The 20341-nt window shown below is 50.0% G+C and overlaps 1 protein-coding gene across 4 annotated transcripts in view; it reads left to right on the forward strand.

The window, feature by feature from the left end:
• Positions 1–20341, forward strand: part of PRMT8 (protein arginine methyltransferase 8) — an 89406-nt gene that overhangs the window by 35960 nt on the left and 33105 nt on the right. For 2 of the 4 annotated variants that reach the window (XM_001493878.5, XM_070269783.1), the window contains exons 2-4: positions 232–417; positions 11701–11856; positions 15040–15103. In XM_001493878.5, coding sequence (XP_001493928.3) covers positions 232–417; positions 11701–11856; positions 15040–15103 — 406 coding nt within the window. Of the gene's footprint in view, positions 1–231; positions 418–11700; positions 11857–15039; positions 15137–20341 lie in introns of all 4 variants that reach the window. The other 2 variants (XM_023642996.2, XM_023642997.2) reach the window with 1 other exon arrangement.

Raw genomic sequence — 20341 nt, forward strand, 5'->3', positions numbered from 1 at the left:
ATGGAACTGGATTACATCAGGTCTGTTTGGCTCCTCAGTAGCATGCCACCGCCCCACAAGTCACAGCGATCAAGCTGACTGCCAAGCTGAAGCCTGAAGGGGCCATCCACCCCTTCGGTGTGGCTGCTGTGGCTGATGGGAGTGGGGCTCAGGGAGGGGAGGGAGGGAGGTGCGACTGTCAGGGCAGGACCTGCTGCCGCTGTTAACACTACGCCCTTCTCTTCCCCTCAGGTGAGCAGTCTCCCCTCGCAGCCCCCGCAGCCCGTTGTCCCACCCAAGCCTGTGCAATGTGTCCATCACGTGTCCACTCAACCCAGCTGCCCAGGACGGGGCAAGATGTCCAAGCTGCTGAACCCGGAGGAGATGACCTCGAGAGATTATTACTTCGACTCCTACGCCCACTTTGGGATCCACGAGGTAAACCCTCCCGAGCTGGTGGCTGAACGGGATGAGCTTGGCCCTGCTGTGTCGTCACTGTTTGCTGAGGCAGCACAATGGGGTCGACTCTCTACTGTCATAAAGTGAGCTCTCCCAGTGGCTGTAGGCCCCAGACCCTTTCTCCATCCCATGGGCCCTACTGGGAGGGGGTCAGGGCCAAGCCTAGAGCAGGTAAGGAGGCGAAAGTGTGTGTCTGTGTGATTCTCAGCCAGAGAGCAAGGGGTGCTCGGGGTTTCTCTGTTTTATGGTCCAGCATCTGTGTCCCTTCCTGACCCTAAGCCCAAGTGGTCCAGGTGGGCCGGATGGCCTCGGTCCTTGCTCTCGGAGCTCAGATGCCTTGCAGCTAGAGTCCTGAGACTGAAAGGGCCTTCCAAAGGTCATGGTATTGGGTCCTCAGGCAGGCGTGACCATGAACCCTTGGGTTCATCCCGGACCAATGAGCACCTCCGGGGGGCAAGTGCAGCCAGCTTCCCGGGAAACCTGGCCCAGGTCTGACACCCTGACTGACTCTCAGGAAATTCTTATGTCTAAATGCTTGTCTCACGACAGAGCAGGGAAGATCCGTGTCCGCTGCAGAACAGAGCAGAGCTTCCCAATAAGAGGCTTCCTGCCTGTCGTGGGGACCCTTTTCCCTCCCCCACCCTTGTCGCCTCCAGCGTCCTCTCAAGCCACTCCAGACAGAAAACTAATTCCAAGGCAGTGCTCTCTCAGAGCTGGGCACTGGGCTAAGCACGTACGTGCATCGTTTCACTTAATCCTGCTAAGAAGCCGGGGAAGAAAATATTTCTCTTATCCCCTTACGGTATGAAGAAATATTGAGAAAGGAACAAAGGCCTGCTTGCTATGCCGATGCATTTCAGAAATGAGTCTCAAAGCTCCCCTTCCAATTAGACGCTCTGTAAACCCTCCCTGTGTGGAAGTGGTGACACTGCCGGCCAGAAGGGTGTTTAATAACGAGAGCCAGAGCTTTTCTGTTTGTTCGAGTGCTTACAACATGCTGCGTGATGTTCCAAGCATTTTATATTGCCGCTCAGTTATTCCTCAGCTCAACCTGATGAGGTTGGTATTATTATTTGCCCCGTTTTACAGATGAGGATGTTAGACCTTAAGAATAGGCCAACCTTCATTCATCCTTACTGGTTCTTTTGTGCGCAAGGTCACAAGCTGACAATTGCAGGAGCTAGAAATTACCTTCACATTTTGGGCCCGGGAGTGTCATTCCTAACCACCATGCCATGCAGCCTTTAAAACGGACTTTCTTTCTTTCTTTCTGGAAACTTTGACTTTGTTCCTGCTGGTTCCTGTGCAGTTCCATGTGGAGACAGAGAGTGGAGCAGGGTCCCCCAGTTACATCTAGACTCAGGGGCCTGGCCCACATGCCCCAGTGGGACTCGAGGTTTGCCCCCCGAGAGCTGCTCGCCACAGAAATGCGATAGGCCTGGGACCTGCAGGGCAGGGGGAGTGACCCTGGGCTCCATGTTGGGGGGCCTGGTCCGGGAGGGCCTGGGCAGGTGATCCTGCCACTCTTGGTGGCTCCAGTGCCACCCTGGGGCAGATGGGTGAGCTGTTGCATCTTTCTTGATCCTGCTCCCATGGGGATAGGGGTGGGGATGATGCTTGGAGCCCTGTCCCACGCCTGGGAGAGGCTCTGGGAGGCAGAAAGGACTCCTCCAAGAGCTCCTCCTCCTCAAGAGCCTGCCTCCAATTAAAGGACATCTCCCTGTGACAGATTCTAACAGGCCTGTGGCTCTGGGCAGCTGTTGTAGGGCAGATTCCCAGGGAGAGAGCAGTTCCCAAAGTGCCTGCCCTTGGGCCTGCATGAAATCTCCCTGTTAGGAACCAACCGATCCTGATGCACCCCTTATGCCTACCCTTCTGCTCCACGGAGTCTCCTCCAACTGACCTCTCAAACCCCTCCCTCTGACTTGCTAGGTTCTGGCTGGGCCACACCTGTGGCCCCTAGGATGTGCTCTCCTGTGCTATTATTAATCTCTATATTTCCTTCACGACGTTCCTCAGTCTCTAACCCAGATACCTTGTCTGATTTGCAAAGGTCTGTTGACACGGCCACTAATCTCATCACTCAGGTGACGCCTGATCAGCACCACAGCCGGGCAGCCAGAGGGTATGATCTGCTCCGGGAGAAGACACCAAGGGCCACCAAATAAATCCTAGACCAGGTCCCTCAGGTTCACGTATTGATAGAAAAACCAAACTTGTCCATGCGCATATATAAACATAGTGCAGACTGAGCTAATAAACTTGGCGGAGAGGATCTGCAGGTCAGATCTAACGTTCTTTCCCTAGTAACCTGTCCTAGGATAGTTGTGGCAACCCTTTGCATCAGGAAGTACTTCTGATCACCTAGCTTAATTCCCTCCTGCTGCTGCTGCAGGCCACCCCAGATCCTGGCCTCCTGGGAACTGCATAGGTCTTTAACGTAGGGGCGGCTAGCTGGCCTTCCTTCACCCCTGAGCTTTCCCTCCATCCTGTTCGGTCTCTAAGATCATCTGGTCTGAAAGAAGGTAGGGGGCACGTGGACGGACTCTTAACATTGTTCTTTGCAGAGAGAGGGCCTGCAGTTCTGGTTATCAAGCCCCAGGGATCTCCATTCCGTGCCAGACGGCTCGCGCCGATGCCTTTGCTCCTCGGTCTGGACAAGACCCATGTCTCACCATCCGGAGCCGAGCTGGCCATTTGGCAGTCTTCTCCCATCGCTAACAAGATGCTCACACGGGCAGGCAGCAGTCCCGCCAGCGTGCTGATTAATAGTAATCAGCAAGTGCTCAGGAAACACGGCACGGGATGGATGGGGTGTGAGCAGCCTGGAAATAGAAACAAGAAGTGCCAAGTTTGGGTGAGGGGACTGGAGGAGGTGATTCTGGATACTTTGCTACTTCCATCCCGTGGGCCAACCCAGAGATGACTGTCCTCAGCCTCCGGAGGGCGGGGGCTGCGGAGAGGAGGACTATGGTATTCTGTCCCAGGGCCTCTGAGAAGAATGGGATCTTGAACAGGAGCAGAAGTGACAGATGTGTGCTTGCGGAGGCCTCCGCTCAGGGGCGAGGGAACCAGCTCCACAACCTCCCAGGTCCCAGCTCTGAGTTCTCAGCGTCTTTGACAGTTGGCCCCAGGTTTGGGGCCTCAGCCGCCAGAAGAATGCCTGCCAGTGGGGCTGTGTTCCCAGACCCCGAGGCCTGGGCGCCAATCCCACTCCTGGCCAGCTCTCTTCTTTTGACAATCTTGCCGCAGGTTCTTTTGAAATAGATTCTTCAAGGCCTCGTTTCCCAGCAATTCGTTAATGTGCTGTCATGTGTTTAAAAGGCAGGGAGGCTGGGGGTGAAGGCATCCGCAGCTGGGGTCTAGGATTGTTTTCAACGAAGAGTGGTGTGCTCTAGTCTGAAGTGTCTGGAGACTTCTTTGGGCTCTTCTCTCCCAGGGAGGATCAAAGCCGGGGGGGAGGAGGGGAGAGAGCCTTTTCTTTTGGCAGGCCAAGCGGGGGCAGTCGCAACCTCTCTTCCCCCGGAACTTGTACCTTCGGACCTAACTCCTGTGGTCTGGAGCCTCAGGGAAGGGACGAAGGGGCCAAAGGAGTGACAAGGGCAATGGATTCGGTGGAGACCACTGGGGAAGCTCCCTTCGGCAGCAGCAGGACCTGCAGAGGCCCCGGGGTGCATATGGCTGCGACTGAGAGATCCCCGAAGCTCGGGTCGTCACTTGGCCTTTGTTCCCTGCTCACCCTCAGGGACTTCCTCGCATGGATGAAACGGGTCCTAGTTGTCACAGAGCCAGAGCTAACCCTTCCGTAACACAGTGTTTATCGAATCATCACAGCACCCCTATGAAGTAGGGGCTGTTATCACCCCATTTTCCAGATGGGGAAATGGAGACGACACAGCAAGCTGAATGATGTGCTGGCTCAGAGAGCTCAAGAGCATTGGAGCCGTGACTTGAAGAAATCTAGGTGGATAAATTTCTAAAACTGATACAAAACAGCAACCCTCGGTGTTGATTTGTTCAAGCAATGAAACCACATCTGAAATAGCCACTGCGGTTGGAATCACTACCTGATTATGTTTATGATAATCCACAGCCATTCTCCAAGATCTGCCTTTGTCTCCTGCGCAGGCCAACGGGCCGCTTGAATGGGGCGGTGGGTCTCCTGGACTAATGGGTCTCCCGGAATTAGTATCGGCTCAGAGCCAGTGTCCAATAATCTTCAGAAACCTGTTTGGTTTCCTTTCTCCAATGCAGTCACACTGGTGAATGGTTGAGGTCCTCTTGGAGAAGACTGCGAGAAAGATTAACAGTATATATATTTGGCTCCATAACATAATTTTTCCTCCTGGGACATGGCCTTTCCTTCATTCGAGGGCTTCTGGGCCTGTAAACTGGCTTAAGTCTGGGAGTCGATTGAGGGACCTTGACTCTCTGTTTTGGTGATTCAAGCAGACTTCTGTTCACTAGACCTATAACTTTTCAGCTTAAACAGATCAAGTAAGAATTTAATATGCTTCCCGTCCATTTCCTTTCTCGAGACTCCACGACCAACTGGTCAACCCCGTAGGTCTTTGTGAGTCAGGCTATTCTGAATACTGCTTTGGCTCCCATGTCCTTTACAGTAACCATGCCCACCTAATCTTTGGTGATTAGGTGTTGCAATTTGAGCCCTGCCACCCCAGCATCCCAGTTTGATATCATTCCCATTGCCTTTGAGGGTCTCAGTTTGATGGTAGCAGTTGCCGCTGTAATTTCTGACCTATAGAGAAGAGCAACCAGAGAGCTCTTCAAGGACGCTGGACTCTCCTCGCAAGCTTATGTCTCACAGCTGTGGTGGAAGGTCTGATCTCTGACGTTGGTGAGTCGGACTCTCGTGACAAATGTACTCTAACATTCCAGTCTCCCCAGGCGTTGGCATACCTTCCTCTCAGCATACCAAGGAAGTTCTGACGTTTTATCTTCATTTACTGTGGGCTAACTTTGGGTCCATGTTTCAGTCAACCAATCAAACCAACCGTTAGAGGCATTCCAAGCCCCTGGAGCGAAAACAGGGAATCCAAGATCTCTGCTTAGTGGTTGTAAATCAATAAACTTGGCCTGATCCAACTTTATATTCCTCCCATCTTGATCTCACACCCCTAACATACATTCCCTTACACATTCCCCAGGTTTCAATCCATTTAAACGGGAAATTTCATGCAGTTCTTTTGGTGTGTATCATACTTCCTCATCAGTCACAATTTGTACCTCACCCTTTGGGGCTTGATTTGGTGTTGACTCTAGTTATAGGAATGGCAGCGAAAAGGTTGGTGAGGGCAGGGCCTGGGGAGAATCAGCAGTGCCTTGCAAGAAGTACCTCACGGGAGGCCCGTGTGATTCTTCGGGGAAAGGAGAACTAACTCCCTCCACCGGCAAAGGAGATTCTGTGTAATTTAGGGACTTTCGGTCCCAGCTTCATCAGAATTTGCCCATATGTTCCTGTTCCAATTTTCAGGATCCCAGTCCTTCCATAGACTGGACTTTAACAAAAGAGAACCTGTAAACATGGGAATTCCATTTGGACGATAATTCAGGCACTTGCAGGATTAGACTTTGGGCTTGGTTTTCAGAAATCTTGGCCCTGCACCTACAGGAAATAAGGTTTTCTCTTTTTTTTTTCCCCCAAAGAAGTCATAGAAGCTTTTGGGTGCTCTATGCAGACCTTGAGCTGGCAATTTTTAAATCCCTGTGCTCATCATTTTTTTCCTCCAAGTTTTCTAGCACAGTTAGTAGCAACCAACCAACCCACCCATCCCATTATGCTCCTTATATTGATTAAAATGTTCTAAGGTAGCAAATACTTGGTCATTCAGAGTCTTGTCCTCTATAGGTACTTTATCACAGGTATCTAAAGCTGAAATCTGAGTGGCTCCTTTGCCATTTCATGCTATTGACTACCAGTGCCCTTTTTCCAATGGCAATAGAGTCATTAGTGCCTTTAAAACTCAGAACCAGTTCAGAGAACACATCCTTAGATTCTGTTCCTCAGGAGCTATTCTTGGTACCAAATTCTGTATCAGCCAGGGTTCAACAATGGAAGCAGATCCAGTGGGAGATACATGTGTGAATTTATTGCAGGGATGCAAGGAGTTGGCCTGTGCAATTGTGTAAGGCTGTTGTCTTCATGTGTGATGCTGGAGCTCGAAGTCCACAGGCCAGGTAGAAAAGGAAAATGGATGTTAAAGCAGGGGAGATCAGGAGCAGCCAGAACCCATAAGCACAAGCTTGAACCCTATGAGGACAGGTTGAAACACATGTCCATTCTATTGCCTTTGACCTTGCTGGCAAGCATATCCTGTAGAGGCTGGGGTGTTTCACCATGGAGCCAGGCCCACACACACGTGGCCCAGGAGTCAGAGAAACTGCAGGGGAAGGCAGAGCGATTGCAGGCCCAGTGGCTGCTTCATGCCAATGAGGTGAATCAACAAGTCAGCAATGACATGTGTGCGCTACAAAATCGTTCCTATCTCCTTCGTACCCTCTAAATCTTGCAAGAGTCTCCTTTGTGACACCCTAACTGGAAACATAGTAAAAAAAGAATTCCACGAAATGTAGCTCAGCCTGCCAGGGTGACATGTTACAAACTCTTGCACATGTGTGCACAGAGCTTCAAAAACATGAAGCAAAATCTACAGAACTAGAGGGAGAAAAATACAAATCCCCAACCGTAGCTAACATTTTTTTAAAAGCTTCTTTCTGGTTATTGATAGAGTGAAAATACAAAAAAATCAGTAAGGGTGTAGAAAATTTGAATAATTTTCTGGCGTAATCAAACAACCTGACCTACTTGGCCTATGTAGAACATTGCATCCCCAAGCTACAGAAGACAGAATACAAATATCGAATACAGAATACAGAATGGGTTTTTGGTCATAATGGAATTAAATAGAAACCAAAAGCAATAAATTATCTAGAAAATCTCCAAATACTTGGAAATTAAGCACCACTGAGATCAAGGTCAGACAGGAGATTAGAAAATATTCCAAACTGAATGATAGTGAAAACACAATGCTATGGACTGAATGTTTGTGAGCCCCCAAATTCATTTGTTGAAATCCTAACCCCCAAGGTGATGATATTAGGAGGTGGGGCCTTTGCCAGGTAGTTAGGTCCTGAGGGTGGGGCCCTCATGAATGGGATTAGTGTCCTTCTAAGAAGAGACATGAGGCTAGCTCCTTCACTCAGCTCTCCACCACGTGCGGATACAAGGAGACAACGGCCATCTGCAAACCAGGCAGGAGGTCCTCACCAGACACTGGATTTTCGGGCACCTTGATCTTGGACTTCAAGCCTCCAGAACTGTGAGAAATAAATGTTGTTTTTTGAGCCACCCAGTCTATGGCATTCTGTTATAGCAGCCTGAACTGACTAAGACACGTGATGTATGAAAATCTGTGGGATACAGTGAAAGCAATCTTTAGAGGAAAATTTGTAGCTTTATGTGTTTATTAGACAAAAACAAAGGTACAAAATCAGTGATCAAGGCTTCCACCTCATAAAGTAGAGAAAGAAGAGTGAATAAAAACCAGGTAAGTTGAAGGAAGGAAATAATAAAGATGAGAGCAGAAATCAAACATTAAAGAAAACCGACAAAGCCAAAATTTGGTTTTTGAAAAGATTAATTAAATTTATAACACCTAGCTAGACTGATCAAGAAAAAAATCAGGGAAAACACAAATTATGATATCATAAATGAAGACAAAGTCATCATTACACATCATATAGACCCTCAATAGGTAATTAGAGTATATTACGACAATGTTATGCCTATAAATTTGACCTTTTAGCTGAAACGGATAAATTCCTTAGAAAAATACCTGTCAAAACTGATGTAAGAATGCACAGAAAACTAAAATTGCCCTCTATCAAATAAAGTGAATTCCTAATTTAAAATCTTCCCACAAAAAGGACTCCAGGCCCACATGGCTTTACTGGTGATTTATATGAAGTATTTAAGGAAGAAAAACACCAATCTCACACAAACCTTTTTCAGAAAATGTATGAGGAGATTATACTTCCTAACTTATGTGGTGGGCTCAGCATAACTGATTACCAGAGAAGATAAGAGAAAATTATAGAACCCTCATAAATATAGACAAAAATTTACAGCAAGATATTAACAAATAAAATTCAGCAATATTTAAAAAGATAACACAACATGATAAAGTGTTGGTTCAACATTTGAAACCAATCTATGGAGTTTAACACATTAAAAGAATAAAGGAGAGAAGTCATATACCATCTCAATAAACGTAGGAAAAGCATGAGACAGAATTCAACACCAATTCATGATAAAAACTCTCAGCAAATTAGAAATAGAAAATAACCTTTCTGGTCCGATAAAAGACGTTTTTGGAAAGCCCACAGCTGAGATTATACCCAATGGTGACATTTATACATCATCGGAACAAAGGAAGGAAGCCTTCCTCTCCAGTTCTATTCATGGTTTCACTGGATGTCCATCCTTGCCAGTGCAACAGTGCAAGAGGAAAGAACAAGAGATAAAAGGCACACAGATAGGAAAAAAGAAGTGAAATTGTCTTCATTCACAAGTGGCAAGATTTTTTATATAGAAAAACAAAGGAATCTACAAAAAATCCTACTAGAATTAGTGTGCAAGCAAGGCTGCAAAACATAAAGTCAATATACTATGCTAACACAAAACTGTTGGAAAATGAAATTTTAAAAATGTCAAATACAGTACAATAATACAACAGTTAAGAACAAGTTTAATGAAAGAAGTACAAGACCTCTATATTGAAATCTATAGGAACACTGCAGACAGAAATGAAACAGACCTAAATAAAAGGAGAGCTGTATCACTGTTCTTGGACTGTAAGACTCAATAATTAACTAAGATGTCAACTTTCCCCCAGTGGATCTGTAGATTCAACGCAATTCCAATCAACTCCAGGAGGCTATTCTGTCTCAATTAACAAACTGATTCTGAAATGTATATGGAAATGCAAAGGATCTAGAAAATCCAAAATAATCTTGTAGCGAAAGGATTAAGTTGAACTACTTCATTTCAAAGTTAATATAAAGCCACAGTAATCGAGTCAGTGTTGAATTGGTATATTGATGGAACAGATCAGAGGCATGTGCTGTCAATTGATTTTTGACACAAGTGGCAAGGTGATGGAAACAAAGAGAAGATTGTTCCAGAGGATTTCCTCCATGTAATTCAGTGGGGGGAAATGAACCATGTCACTGAACCATCTATTTGCATGAAAAAAATGAACTCACATCCCTAGTTTACACCATATACAAAAATAAATTTGACGTGGATCATAAACCTAAAAGTAAAAGCCATAGCTATAAAACTTCTTCAAGAAAACACAGGAGAATATCTTTGTGACCTTGGGGTAGACAAAGATTAAGCAGGACACAAAAAATTCTAATCAGAAAAGAACAAACTGAAAAATTGGTCTTTATCAAAATTACAAACTGCTTTTCCAAAGACAATATTAAGAAAATGAAAAGGCAAATCACAGATTTGGAGAAGATATTCACAATATGTATAGCTGACAAAGGATTTGTTTCCAGAATACATATACTCCTACAATTCAGTAAGGAAAGGGCAGCTAGCCCAAGGAAAATATGGACGAAAGACTTGGACAGACACGTCACGAAAGAAGATATATATGACTATCCAATAAACACATAAAAGAAGTATCTTCACCAACAGCGTCAGAGATATGCAATTAAAACTGCAACGAGATACGAGTTCAGAGCCACTGGGAGACTAAAATTAAAAAGACTGATAAGACTAAATGGCTGGCATGTGAGGCAACTTGAACTCTCCCATACATTGCTGGGGGGATAATCAAATGGCACAACTATTCTGAAAAATCATTTGGTAATTTCTAGTGAAATTAAACACCTACCCTAAGACGCAGCAAACCCACTTCTAGGTATTGACTCAAGGGAAATGAAAACATATCCTCAAAATTACTTGTACGAGAATGTTTGTAGCAGCTTTATTCATGACAACCCAAATATCCATCAACAAGAGAATGGATCAATACATCGTGGTACTTCCATACTATGGAATACTGGTCAACTACAACAATAACAATGGCAGCAACAGGAAAAGGAACACACGCTGGATACAGTCAATAAAACGAATGAATCTCGAAAACCTCACGTTGAGCAAAAGAAGCCAGACACAAAAGTGTACATACTGTGTGATTCAATTCATATCAGTTCTAGAACCGGCAGAAGGAAGCTTTGGTGATAGAAATTAGATCCTTGGTTGTCTGGAGTTGGGGTGAGGATTAATGTACATGGGTGAAAGCCTGTCTGGGGTAATGGAAATGTTCTGTATCTCGATTTTGGGGGTGGCTACACAGGTGTACATTTGTCAAAGCTCTTACACCTAACCATACATTTTAAAATCTGTGCTTTGTTGTATGCAACTTGTACTAAAAAGTTATACTAAAAAAACCCCAATACTAGCCAGGCCCGTGGCCTAGTGGTTAAGTTCAGGTGCTCTGCTTCGGTGGCCTAGGTTCGTGGGTTCGGATCCTGGATGTGGACATATACCACTTGTCAGCCATGCTGAGGCAGGCATCCTCAAGGTGGAAGAAAATTGGCACAGATGATAGCTCAGGGCGAATCTTCCTCAGAAAAAAAAAAATCCCAACGCTGTTGGTGATAAATTAGAGTGTTTGCCGAACCTTGAGCGGATGGAGATCCTGCCTCAGCACAGTACAGAGATTAATCGTGCGCTCCTCAGGCTGGAGACGGTGTGAACGGGTAATCTACCTTCTCTCTTAAAAGCACTTAAATAACAATGGATAAAGGAACATGTTTTCTATTATTAAAAACAAGTACACATGTCAAAACCCCCCAAATCTCCTTTAGTAACCTGTTCGATGACAGTTCCTTCACCGTGGCAGAAGGTCTGCCTCAGGTCTAACTTGCAGCTCTCATGCTGCGTCGTGCAGATCTTTCCTTTCGTCCTTTGGTAAATCGCACCTTTCCCAGGTCTGGACGTAAGTTTCTCCTGTGATAGGAGAGCGCAATCTTTCTTGGGCAGTTTTAAGTCTGGAGTTTGTAACTGTGCAGGTAGCCCCTGGTCCAGCTGCCCCACAATACTCTTCTGAGGCTCTTCCTAGTGACGTCATCGAGAGCTTTGAAGAATTTGGTGGGTGCATGACCCCGGGGCACTCCCAGGTGCCTCGAGTGTGTTGACACTCCCTCTCCTTTCCTTCCACTCAGGAGATGCTGAAGGACGAGGTGCGGACGCTCACTTACCGGAACTCCATGTACCACAACAAGCACGTGTTCAAGGACAAAGTGGTGCTGGACGTTGGGAGTGGTACCGGGATCCTCTCCATGTTTGCTGCCAAAGCGGGGGCCAAGAAGGTGTTCGGGGTGAGCACGGCACTCCCTCCCTCACGCTGGCCTCTGCAGAGCCAGCCCCTGCCCTCTGCCCTCTGCCCTCTCCGGCCCTTCCTATGAGCACAGACCCTGGTCCAAATCTTTGCTGGGCTCACACTCTTGAGAAGAAAATCAAGTGTGATTCTTGGGGTGGGGCAAGCCCCCACGGCTCCCTGTCACATGGGCATTGCTCCTGGCTCCTTGCCCTGGCAGCCGCTGACATTTGTGGAGGATTTTTGACTTTTCAGAATCCATTCTGGTGTCGTCATTACCTCACAGGGCTTGGTCCCACTGTCAGCGTGAGAGGCAGTGTGGTGTGGTTCCACGTGTGAGCTCTGGTTTGAATCTCCGCTCTTCCACTCACGAGCGGTGTGACCGCGGACAGCTCACTTCTCTGTGCCGCACTTCACCCATCTATAAAATGGGCATAGTGACAGTGCCTTGCCCATGGGGTGATTGTGAGGAGTAACTGAGTTTAATACGTAGGGAAAGTGCTTAGAACAGTGCTTGGCATATGACAAAGGCTCAGGGTTTATTAGCATATTTGGGATGGGGCCCTAGGAGATAATAACAGGAAAATCTCCTTCGTTGGTTATTTAAAGGGCAAGTTGGTGGACTGAAATTCTCCTGCTCTGGCTGCTGCAGCCTCTCCCGCTAGAGGAGAAGGCTGACCCTCTGGGAAACCTCTCAGCCTGATGACCAGGGGCTGGGAGTGTCAGGAGCTGGGAAGAACCTGTGAGAAAGAAGAGTTGTGAGCTGCTGGCTGACATTTGAGAAATGCAGTGGATCCAGGGCTGGAAAATAGGAATTAACCTTGATCAAAATGAAAGGCATCCTGGAATCAAGCTTGGAGCATGTGCACAGGGCAGCCCATGTGCAGAGGCCCATGGGAAGCCGAGTACCCTCCAGTGGGGTTTCACTCTCCATGACTCAGTTGGGGCATCCTGTAGCCTGTCCTGAGAGCCCCAGGCCCCGGGGTGGCTGGAGCCCTCCAAATCCTCTTGGCTCCAGCCTCAGAGGCTCCAGCAGGGGCAGCGTTTGCCCTCCACGTCTGGCAGGGAAAGCACTTGGGCCTTGGCTGTACAGGGTCTTCTGGAAACCTGGGCTGTCCTCAGGGCCCCTCTGGCATAGCTGTGACCAGAGAGGCCATGAACTCAGGCACATGCTGAGGGTACGGGGCCAATCCCGATGCCCAAGGTCAGGTCCTGTCCTCATCACCGCACTGCCCCTCCCCACCGTCCGGCTTTCCTTCACAAGGCTCTCCTCACCAGGATGGAGGCCTCTGGCAAGAGACAGACTCCACTTCCAATGAGGCCACAGAGCCTCAGGGCTGGACTTGGGACCACCTGGTGAGCCCGAGCCTTCTCTCCCAGTACTATCTCTGAGGCCCTGTCCCTGTTCCATCTTGGCTGGGGGGACGTGAGTAGCTGAGGGCTGAGAAGGAAAGGCAGGGCTGCCCATCACTGGTTTCCAAGTCGCCGGGGGCTCCAGCCAGGGAGCTGTCAGGAGGCTCCCGCTCCGCGCCTTCCAGCTGTGGGGACGCGACCCCATCTGTCTGCTCCCGCTCTCTTGCTGTAACAGCTCTTTTATGAACAGCTCTGCCACGCTTAGCTGGGCTTCTTTCCTGGTGGGATGGCTCACGTCACATTTTCTCCTGTTCCAGGCTCCCCGCCACCCACTGCTCCTCTCAAGAGAGGTCGATGGGAGGGCAGGAGAGAGAGAGAAGAAAGAGGGAGGGAGGGAGGGAGGGAGAATGAGGGAATTGACTTGGACAGAAATGGAGACAGGGAAACAGAGAGAGACAGACAGACATGGAGAGAAAGAAAGACTCAGAGCAAAGCTAGAGTGATGGGAGAGAGATCAACAAAAGAAGAAAGAAAACAAAGCAGAAAGTACAAAAGAAACAAGTGGAGAAAGTGAAGCGAGAATGAGAGAAGAGGGAGAAAAGGAAAAGTAGAACATGGCAGGAAGAAAAAGAGGAAAGAAATGCTAAGGCATTCTCACGCCGTGGCCTGCCTGCTTTCAGGGGATGTGCGCTGCTCATTTAATCCCCACAACAACCCCGTGAAACCAGGACTTACTTAGGAGGAAACTGAGGCATGCCTAGAAAGGGGCAGAGGCCAGCTGCCTGGCTCCAGATCCCATGTCCATCATGGCTAAACTCAGCAGCCCCTTGCAGACGGCAGGGAGGGGGAAGAATTGGAGAGAAAGAGGGACCTGCAGACCACGGGATGGAGGCCACAGGACCTTTCCACAGCCCAGGAAAGGGCTGGTGCTGCTGGGATCTGAGCCCCAGCCAGGGTCTGCCTTCTCTTCTGGAGGGACCCCACAGGTGCCCTCACCCATCCAGAGGCTTTGATAGAGGCGGTCAGCAACCCCCTCAGTGCCCCTATGCAAATACTCCCCCCAAGGCGCTGGGGCAGTCTGAGGTGGGCCGAAGGGTGGAGGTGAGGGCAGCCTTAGTGCGGGCCGGCCTCGGTAGGGGGCCAGCTAAGGAGTGAGAACAGCTCCTGGCAGCTGCCCCTCTCTTCCCAGGGCCCTGGGCCCTCCCCCGGCCTCCCCCGGCCTCCACTCCCGGGCTGGGGCTTGTCTCCTGCTATTCCCACATGGTCCAGCCCTCAGCTGAGGTCAACCGACTTCTCAAACGACTTGGCCCTCTGCTGAGGAGATTTTCGGGAGGCTGGAGAGACTTCTAGATTTAAAAGAATCAGTTCTCTCAAGGGTGGAGACTGCAGAAGGGGTGAGAGTTCATGCATGTGTGTTGGGGGAAGGATCTCAAGCCTGGCCTGAGGCATTTTCCAGATGGCCCCTGTCCTGCAATGCGCCCCATTTAACCAGGGAGGGTGGGCTGCGGAGCTCTGGCCGCGGCTCTGCCTTCCCCCATCCTCTCCTGGGAGGCCAGCGGCTGTGCAGCCTCGGCCGGTTCTCCGCTCAGAGCCTGGGCCTCTGCCACAGAGCAGCGCCGGGGGTCAGTCTCCCGCCGAGGCAGACCGTTTAGTGGGAGAGCCGCTGCCTGCAAGCCGGGAGGGCTGTGTTTTAGTTTCTAATCTGCCGCAAAGCAGCTGCCCGGCTGTGGGCAAGTCGCTGTACCCCTCTAGGCTCCTCCGTCCGTGAAATTGCTGTTGGACCTGCTGCAACTTTTTGACGCCTTGCTCCTTTGTTCTGTGCCCTTTCCAGATTGAATGCTCCAGTATTTCTGACTACTCAGAGAAGATCGTTAAGGCCAACCACCTGGACAACAGTGAGGCGTGCCTCCGTGGCTTCCCCGTGGGGGGTGAGGGGCTGGCACTCCCTTGTTTGGGTGGCACGGACTGACAGGAGAGGGAAGAGAGAGGAACACTTGGCCTTGGGGAGGTGGAGCCCAGCTGAGGCCTGGTTAGCAGGACTGTGGCCATGGGGTTCTGAGGTTCCCAATCCCTGCCATGTCAGCCAAGGGCACATTTGTCCCAGCTCAGCCTCCAGTGAGCCCAGCTTGTGAGTAACTCCTTAATTCCATGCCCACTGCTTGGTCCCAGCTGCAGGCCATCTTTTGAGTTTGCACGATGGCAGCTCCTCCTCCTCCTCCTCTTCTCTCTCCACAACCTCCAGCCCTACCTCTCCTGCCACCCACCCAGCGGCATCCGAGCAGGCCTCTGCCTTTGGAGAAATGCGGGCCTCTACTGCCCAGAGGCCCTGTTGCTTACGGGGCTGTCTTGGCGATTGGGTTGCTCTGTGGGGTGGGACCTTCTTCAAGCTGGAGTCTGATCATGCAGAGCCGTGTGTTCGCTTTGCTCCTCCCCTCCCTCCTTTCCCGCGCACTGCAGCCCCCCAGCACCCTCTCTGCAGCCCATCCTGAACGAACTCACGCCCGCGGGTGTCCTGATTAGGAGACCTCCTGTATCTGTCACCAGTTGGTGGGATGAGGTTCGGTCCCCAGGCCCTGTGCTGAGTGGGGCCAGACCAGGGGGAGTTTCTAAACTAGGAAAACAAGGTTGGACTTTTTTCTAAGGATGATGGAAGCCTTTTGGATAATTTTAAGCACAAGAGGAGCATTCTCTATGAAGAATGGGTTGGAACGGGTTACAGGCAGGAGCACGTAGGCAGAGACATCTTAAGAGGATAGTTCAGTGCTCCAGGGAGATGTGAGGTCAAGCATTTACCTTTTGGAGGTCAAGTAGAGGAGAAGGTGCTAGCAAACAGGCCGAGAGGATATACTCAGTGAGCTGGAGGACATTCAGGAGAGAGGAGGAGCAGGAAGCCGAGGGAGGGAGGAAGTGGTCAGCTCAGGGGATGCTGGGAGATCAAGGCATAAGCACAGAGCAGGGACTACTGAATTCGGCCACATGGAGGTTACTGGTGTTCTTAACAAGAGCAGACTCAAGTATAGGATTGGGGACAGAAGCCCAGTCAGAGCGGGTTAAGGAGAGATCGTGGAGTGAGGACTATAAGTAACTCTTCTTGTGGTAAGCAGAAAAACGGACCAGGCCCTGCAGGGGCATGTGGGGTCAAGGAAGGGAGCTGGTGTTTCTTAAGGATTTTGTTGTTAGTGCCGTCAAGTCGATCTGACTCCTAGGGACCCTGAGTACAACAGCAGAACCTGCCCGGTCTTCTTGCGCCATCCTCTCACCTTCCAGCGCTCTATCAGACAATGCTCCGCTGCTTTTCAAGTGGTTTTCACGGCCGATTTTCTCAGAAATGGGTGGCCAGGTCCTCTTTCCTAGTCTGTGTAGTCTGGAAGCTCTGCTGAGACCTGTCCACCATGGGTGACCCTGCTGGTATTTGAAATCCCGGTGGCATAGCTTTCAGCATCACAGCAGCACATAGCCGCCACAGTATGACAACCGAGAGGTGGGTGGTGTGGTTCCCTGCCTGGGAAATGAACCTGGGCGGCTGCTGTGAGAGCACAAAATCTTAACCACTAGACCACCAGGGCTGGCTTTTTTTAGCGATTGGAGATATGAAAACACGTGTATATGATGCAATGGTCCAGTAGAGATTGGAAAATTGCAGATTCAGGAAAAAGTAAATTCAGGAGCAAGGACTTTGAGAAGGTAAGAGGGGTGGGCACAGGTGGAGGGGTTGGTCTTTTTCTGGAAGTATGGACAATTTAACCACAGTAGCAGAGAGAAAGTCGGGGGTGGGGGTCCAGATGGAGGTGTGCTGGTGGTGGGAAGCCCCTGATTTGTTGCTTCCATTTTCTCATTGAAGAATGAGACATTGGCAGAGAAGATGGGGAGAAGGGTGTAAGTATTTTGGAGAGAGATGAGAAGGAATAGAACGGTCTCTCTGAGGAAGGGAGGGAGGGAGGAACACAAACAGGCTGGGCTAGTGGGGATTGCTGGGGAGCAGTCCACGCCTGTTAGACATGAGTGGACATGGATGTGCAGTGGGCTCAGTTCCCTCTGTTGTATGATTTTTCTATGACCATGCTCAGCAGCTTGGGTGCAAGTGGAGAGCAGAGCTGCTTGGGACCAGGCTTTGCTGGGAGGACACAAAAGAGGGAGGGAGGAGCCAGAAGTTGCTTGCAGTAAAGGACCTTGGAGTCTACGCTGGGTAAGAGAGGAAGCGAGGGAGTGAAGGGGGTGGTGGTGGGTGAGTGACAGTGAGAAAGGCTGGAGGGAACCAGCAGGCAGCATCAATGCGGCCATGAGCAGCGGCCCAGAGGCTCTGTCCAGCCTGAGTGGGGAGATGTTGCTCAGATGCCCCCGACCTCTGGCTTGGTGTCCAGTCTCTCTTGGCTCACTCAGGGGAGCCACATCTCTTCTGTACACTCCTCGGGAAAGTGCTTCACCTGGGCAGAAGGGATGGAGAAGTGACGTCTCCACTTGCCTACCAAAGACAGAAAAAGAAAACCCGCCAATCCTTTCTCTACAAGGCGGTGCAGTCTGGCGTCCACGTGTTTTTGGCAGATCTCCCTTCCCTAACTCTGTGAAACAGGGCAAGTGGTTCCCCGTTGAACAGGTGTGGTAAGTGAGGTCAGGAGAGGTGGGGCAGAACCTTTGGGCTTGGCTCTCACTCCTGTTCTCTTCCGTAAAGTGTGTTCACGTTGGTGTGGAAGCACCGTGAGCGCCTGCTGACCCTGAAAATGAACACCAGGGCCTCTTAGGAGGGGAGGGTGGGTGCAAAGAGGGGTGGAATCAGATTTCCCCTCAGGTGATTGAGTCTCATCCCTGGGCCCCACGGGCCTTCAGAGAACATGGAGCCCATGTCGCTGCCGCTAAGTTTCACTTGCGTTCTAATGCCGGACCTCAGAGGGTCTGCCCAGCCACCTCCTCTTCCTCTGTCTCTCCTGCTGCTGGCTCCTGGGGCTGGGGTCTAGAGCCACAGCATCCCTGGCTCACCTCCCTTGTCTGGCTGGCAGAGGGCTCCTGCCCTGTGGCCATTGGTAGCAGAGTGTGGGGTGGGCCCTGAAGGGGAGGTGGGCTAATGACGTGTGCCTGGAAAAAGAATCGCCCGGCCCCCTCCTCATCCCTTTCTGGTTCCCACCTCAAGGCCCCTCCCTCCCCTGCCCTGCTTCAGCCTCCTGTAATTGTCTTTATTCCTCTTCCCTTCCCTTCCTTTTCTCTTCTTTCTTTGAACCTTTGAAACATTCCAATTTACAGAAAAGGTACAAATATAGCTGTTTTTTTTCTTCTGAGCCATTTGAGAGTAAGTTGTTGACATGATGCCCCATCATCCCTGAATGCATTTCCTGCAAACAAGGACGTTTTCCTACATGACCACAATGCAACCATCAAAATCGGGAGATTAACGTTAATATGTTACCATCATCTAGCGCTCAGATCCTGGTCACATTTTGCCAGTTGTCGCAATAGCATCCTTCATAGCAAAAGGATTCAGTTCTGAACCACACATTGCATTTAGTTGTCACGTCTCTGGTTTCCCTCAAGCTGGAACAGTCAGACTTTCCTGGCCTTGACACTTGGAGACGACAGGCCACGTTCTGGAGGATGTCCCTCAGTGTGGGGATGTGCGATGCCTCCCCACACTTGGATTCGGGGTGCGCCTCCCGGCAGGAACGGCACAGGCGTTAGGCTGTGTTCCTCTCACTGCACGATCTCGGCTGGCACGCGGTTCTGATTTGTCCTGTTACTGACGAAGTTTATGGTGATCACTGATTAAGGTGATGTCTGCCAGGCTTCTCCTAGTAAATTGCTCTTCCCCCTGGTAATTAGTGAGGTTTTCTGGGAGAGGTAGTTTGAAACCACGTAAATATTTCATTCCTCCTCATTAATTTCCTATTTTATTCAATAGGTTGTATCTATTATTATCAGTACTGACTTTGATATGCAAATTGTCCCTAAGTTGGTCACTGGGAGCCCCTTCAAGCTGGCTTCTGTGTCCCTTTGATGCCTCCTTCACTTTTTGTGAGCTTTCTTATTTTGGCATACATGTTCCAGGTTTATCTTGTACTTTCCATGTCTCAGTTCTAGAATCAGCCATTTCTCCAGGGAATCTTGAATCCATTTAATGGACAATGGTGTGTAGGAACTAGGATCTCAGGCTAAGTATGCTTGTTGATTTTAGGGTGTTGGCACTGTTTCAGTGGAAAGAACTAGAGAACGTGTGTGTGTGTACATACACATTTACGTAACGTGTATTTCTGCATCTATCTGTACTGTCAAGTGTGAGTTCACACTGACACCTCCACCTCTAACCCCGCTCCAGGGGGTCTCCTCTAGTTTTTCCTCCTTTCCTGTGTTCGTGACTCCTTTCTCTGACAGTGAAAAACCTGGCTCCCATTATTCTGAGTATGTTTACTTATTGGATCAATCGCTCCTATGTAAACACTCTCCCATTGTCACCCCCTCCTGCCCCACTCAGACGCATTGGTGCCCCCATGCTGGGCTCTGACACCCTGTGCAGGGCAGCCTTCCGCATGGCTCCCTCCCTCCCTGCTCAGGCTCCAGCTGGCTGAGCTAGACGGCCTCCCGGGCAGAGGCCTTCCTCACCCCCCAGGACTTCGCTCTCCAACAGCTACCCTCCGCAGGGATGCTGGCTGACCCGCCCGGGCTTGCTGTGCGGTGCTGGGCCACCCTCACTCCGCTCAGGCTTAACACCCGCCCTGGACCGTTGGCCCTTCCCCGGCAGCATGGCAACGAGTTTGCTTGGCTTTAGGATGAAATCCTTCCTTGCTGTATATTTTGATGGTTCACACTTGATTCTGTGCAAAGGCTCAAGAGGGACAAACTACTGTCCCCAAGTGAAGAGCCACCCCCATGCCTCATAGCTGTTCCTACCCCTCACACACAGTGTGCTGCGGAGGAGGGAACTCCAGGCCCGGGGGCCTTTAGAAGGCACAGTTGTCTTCATTTCTGCTTCCCGGGGTGGGGAGCAGCAGGTGGGTGGAGCCAGTGAGGCCGCCCAGGGCCCTGTCTATTGCGCCAGCTCACTCAGCCTTGGCATGTGTACTAGAAAGAGGACAGCTTGACTGCACAAATGCTTCCATGGAAATGCTTTTGAAATGCTGCAGAGCCAATTGTGTGGGTCTCAGGAGTGT

This window comes from Equus caballus, chromosome 6, assembly GCF_041296265.1.
Source record: "Equus caballus isolate H_3958 breed thoroughbred chromosome 6, TB-T2T, whole genome shotgun sequence".
Lineage (NCBI taxonomy): Eukaryota > Metazoa > Chordata > Mammalia > Perissodactyla > Equidae > Equus > Equus caballus.